Below are 3,172 nucleotides of genomic sequence, written 5' to 3' on the forward strand. Positions count from 1 at the left end.
GGGCCGGCGGGGGTGCGGGGGTCTCGGAGGCCTCAGCACGAGCGGACCACCCCTCCCCCGTGGCAACTTTGGGGCGCGCTTGGGGACCTCGTGGTGCAGACCCCTACCGGGGTCGGCAGGGGGGTGGGGACTCCCGGCTCGACCCTGCCGGGGAAGGGGGCCGGAAGTGCACGGGTCCTTCGTGAAGCGGAGGAGGCAGCAGGACCCTCTCCCCTTGGGAACAGCCTAAGCCCCTCGCTCCTGGGTGGGGCTGGTGCATCTCAGCCTGGAGTGCAGCGGGCAGGGACTTGCAGACACCCCTGCCCCAAGGCACCAGGGAGGGGCTGCAGGAGACTCCTGGCCCGGGGCACCATGGGAGGGGGACCCGGGGCATGAGCTCAGGGGCTTAGAGAACCACCTCTTTTCCCCAGGACCCCTAGAGGGACCCCTAGGACTGTGGGAAGGTGTTGAGAGACCTCCTGAACAGGATGGAAGGGGCTCAGAGGTGTCCCAGGGCACTGTGAGAAGAGCCCTGAGTGAGGGAGCCCCTGGGGGCGTGGGAGGGCAGAGCTCTGCTCCAGGGAGGCCTGGGGGTCATCGTGCTATAGCAGTAGCCCCCAGCCCCTTGGGACTGTTCCTATCGGAGTCTCCATTCCCCCACCTTTGACCTCAGGGAGGGACCCTGGGTGGACCTCCAGGGAGGCCACTGCAGCCTCCTAACTAACTGGGCTCGCCCTGGCACAGAGCCCCCACACCTTCCTTAGTCCCTTTGGGCAGTGAGAGGTTCAGCTGGCCGGATGGGTGCTCCAACTTGGCACGCAAATATCGGGGTCAGCTGGTGACAGTCAGTCACGCCCCTCCCCACCCCCCAGTCCTCCTGGCGGACAAGGAGGGTAGGCAGCCTCCACCACCAAACGAGGTGCTGGACGAGGCCGTGCCGGAGTACCAAGCACCGGGCAGGAAGAGCATCCTGGAGATCCAGCAGCTGGACGCAGATGACGAGAGCCTGGCCACCTACAAGCGGGTGCTGCTGGGGCCCCCACCACCTGTTGTGGGTAGGGCCACCTGGGTTTGCAGGGCTGAGTGCCATGCGGTGGGCAGGCGGCGCCAGTGGGCATCCTGCAGACGTCCGATTTCTCCTCAGACCCAGGCCTGCCCAATGTGCAGGTGATGCGACTGACACTCGTGTCTGAGCAGGCGCCGGAGCCCATCACCATGGACCTCACAGGTAATGTGCCTGGAACCTGGGGGAGGGCCCTCGCGGGTGCACCTCTGTGCCTCTCACCTGGTCCACCACCGCAGACCCATGGATGCCCCGCCCTGCATGGGGGCTCCCTGGGCAGGTTCTCAGCCTGTTCCAGGAGGTTGGACCTCAGCTGCCATTTCCCTAACAGGGGACCTGGCTGCGCTAAAGAACCAGGTGTTTGTCCTGAAGGAGGGTGTTGATTACAAAGTGAAGATCACCTTCAAGGTGAGGGCAGTGCCAGTGGGTGGCGCCAGCCAGCAGGGCCCAGCCCCCCAGAAGCCCCTAATGCCTTTGTCCCCCAGGTCAACAGGGAGATCGTCAGTGGCCTCAAGTGTCTGCATCATACCTACCGCCGGGGTCTGCGTGGTGAGGGCGGCAGCGAGGAGGACGGCGGGAGGGAGGCGGCTGGGTGGGGGCTGGTGGGCAGAGGGTGGTCCCTGACGCTCTTGCTCTCCCCCAGTGGACAAGGCTGTCTGCATGGTGGGCAGCTACGGCCCGTGTGCACAGGAGTACGAGTTTGTGACGCCAGTGGAGGAGGTGCCGCGGGGCACGCTGGTGCGGGGCACCTACGTGGTCACGTCCCTCTTCACCGATGACGACAGGACGGACCACCTGTCCTGGGAGTGGGGCCTGCTCATCTGTCGGGACTGGAAGGGCTGAGCCCCTCCCCACTGGGGTCCTTGTTTCCCCTCCTCCCTCAGTGGCTGCAAGGGACCCCCAACGCTCCCCAGCCCCTCCGCGGCCCCCAGACCCTCCACTGCCCTCTGCTCTGTCCTGCCCCTGCCCCAGGCCTGGCGCTGTCCCCTGAACAGTCCATTAAACATCGCCCTGTCTCAGTGCCCTTGTGTCGCCTCTTTCTGCCTCCCCCTCCCTCATGGGTGAGGGGTGCCTCGTGGGCCTTATCTCCCCTGTGGCCAGAACTGGTGCCACGTGGCGCCCACTGCTTGGCCCTGGTCCCCTTATCTGCTCCCGCCCCTACACCCTGGCAGCGCCATGGACCGCCAGCTCCTGCCTGTGCTGCTGCTGTTGCTGCTGCTTCTGGGGGCCTTGGGGCCCCGGGGGCAGGCGCAGGGGCCTGAGGGCCCCTCAGAGGAGCCTCCTGAGGAGCCTCCTGGGGAGGAAGTCCCGGAGGATGAGGGGGTCTTGGTGCTGAACCTCCAAACCCTGGGCCCAGCCCTGCGGGAGCACGCGGCCCTGCTGGTGGAGTTCTGTGAGTGCTGGGGCTGCGGGACTGGGACTGGGAGCCAACAGGGACCACCCCGGGCCTCCCCCACTTGTGGGCTCAGGGAGCAGGCGCGAGATGGGCCTCCCCTCAGGCGCTTGGTCCCATGTGCCTGGGCCCCCTGGGGCACCTGCAGCAGGGAGCTCTGGGGCTGCCCTGGACCTGGGAGTCTGGCCTGAGCAGGCAGGGGTGGTGGTGTGGGAGCCTCCCAGGACATGAGCGCAAACATGCCTCCCTGCTCAGCCCATGGCCACAGTCCCATCACCTGGCTGGCCACCCCTCCGGCTGCTGTGGTATGCTTCTGCAGACTCTGCAGAGGCCCAGGTAGTATCCTGGCGCAGGGCCCACGCAGAGCCTGACGCATGTGTGTCTGTGTTCCTTCTGCAATCCTTGACAAACGTGGACACCATTTTCAGTTGGAAGCAGCCACGCATGGCGCGGGAGCCCCTGCCTTAACAGAAACGGGAAGATTCTTCTCAAAGGCTCCCAAACCCTGCTGGGCCCTGGGCCCTGACCTGGGGGATCCTGAGCCTTCTCCAGTCGCTGGTGCTTGGGCTCGGCAGTGGCCAGGGTTCGGGGTGGGCCCGGGAGGAGGCAGGTGTGGACAGAACCTGCTGGGACCGACTTGAGGTGCCGCAGGCTCTGGCTGGGTGGGGGAGGGCGCAGCGGGCACCGTGGAGCCCGGGGGCACTCGTGGCCATGTCCCTCAGATGCCGCGTGGTGTG

General features: G+C 66.6%; 2 protein-coding genes across 2 annotated transcripts in view; both read left to right on the forward strand.

Annotated features, from left to right (window-relative positions):
- Positions 1–2,064, forward strand: part of ARHGDIG (Rho GDP dissociation inhibitor gamma) — a 3,298-nt gene extending 1,234 nt beyond the window's left edge. The window contains exons 2-6 of the mRNA XM_008067903.1: positions 852–1,034; positions 1,124–1,207; positions 1,374–1,450; positions 1,528–1,591; positions 1,686–2,064. Coding sequence (XP_008066094.1) covers positions 852–1,034; positions 1,124–1,207; positions 1,374–1,450; positions 1,528–1,591; positions 1,686–1,885 — 608 coding nt within the window. The 3' untranslated portion in view covers positions 1,886–2,064. The remainder of the gene's footprint in view (positions 1–851; positions 1,035–1,123; positions 1,208–1,373; positions 1,451–1,527; positions 1,592–1,685) is intronic.
- A 154-nt stretch (positions 2,065–2,218) lies between these two features.
- LOC103270385 (protein disulfide-isomerase A2) overlaps positions 2,219–3,172 on the forward strand; it is a 3,909-nt gene continuing 2,955 nt past the window's right edge. Inside the window, exons 1-2 of the mRNA XM_021717196.1 lie at positions 2,219–2,435; positions 2,755–2,771. Coding sequence (XP_021572871.1) covers positions 2,219–2,435; positions 2,755–2,771 — 234 coding nt within the window. The remainder of the gene's footprint in view (positions 2,436–2,754; positions 2,772–3,172) is intronic.

This window comes from Carlito syrichta, unplaced genomic scaffold, assembly GCF_000164805.1.
Source record: "Carlito syrichta isolate Samal-C Ts95f unplaced genomic scaffold, Tarsius_syrichta-2.0.1 Scaffold107931, whole genome shotgun sequence".
NCBI lineage: Eukaryota > Metazoa > Chordata > Mammalia > Primates > Tarsiidae > Carlito > Carlito syrichta.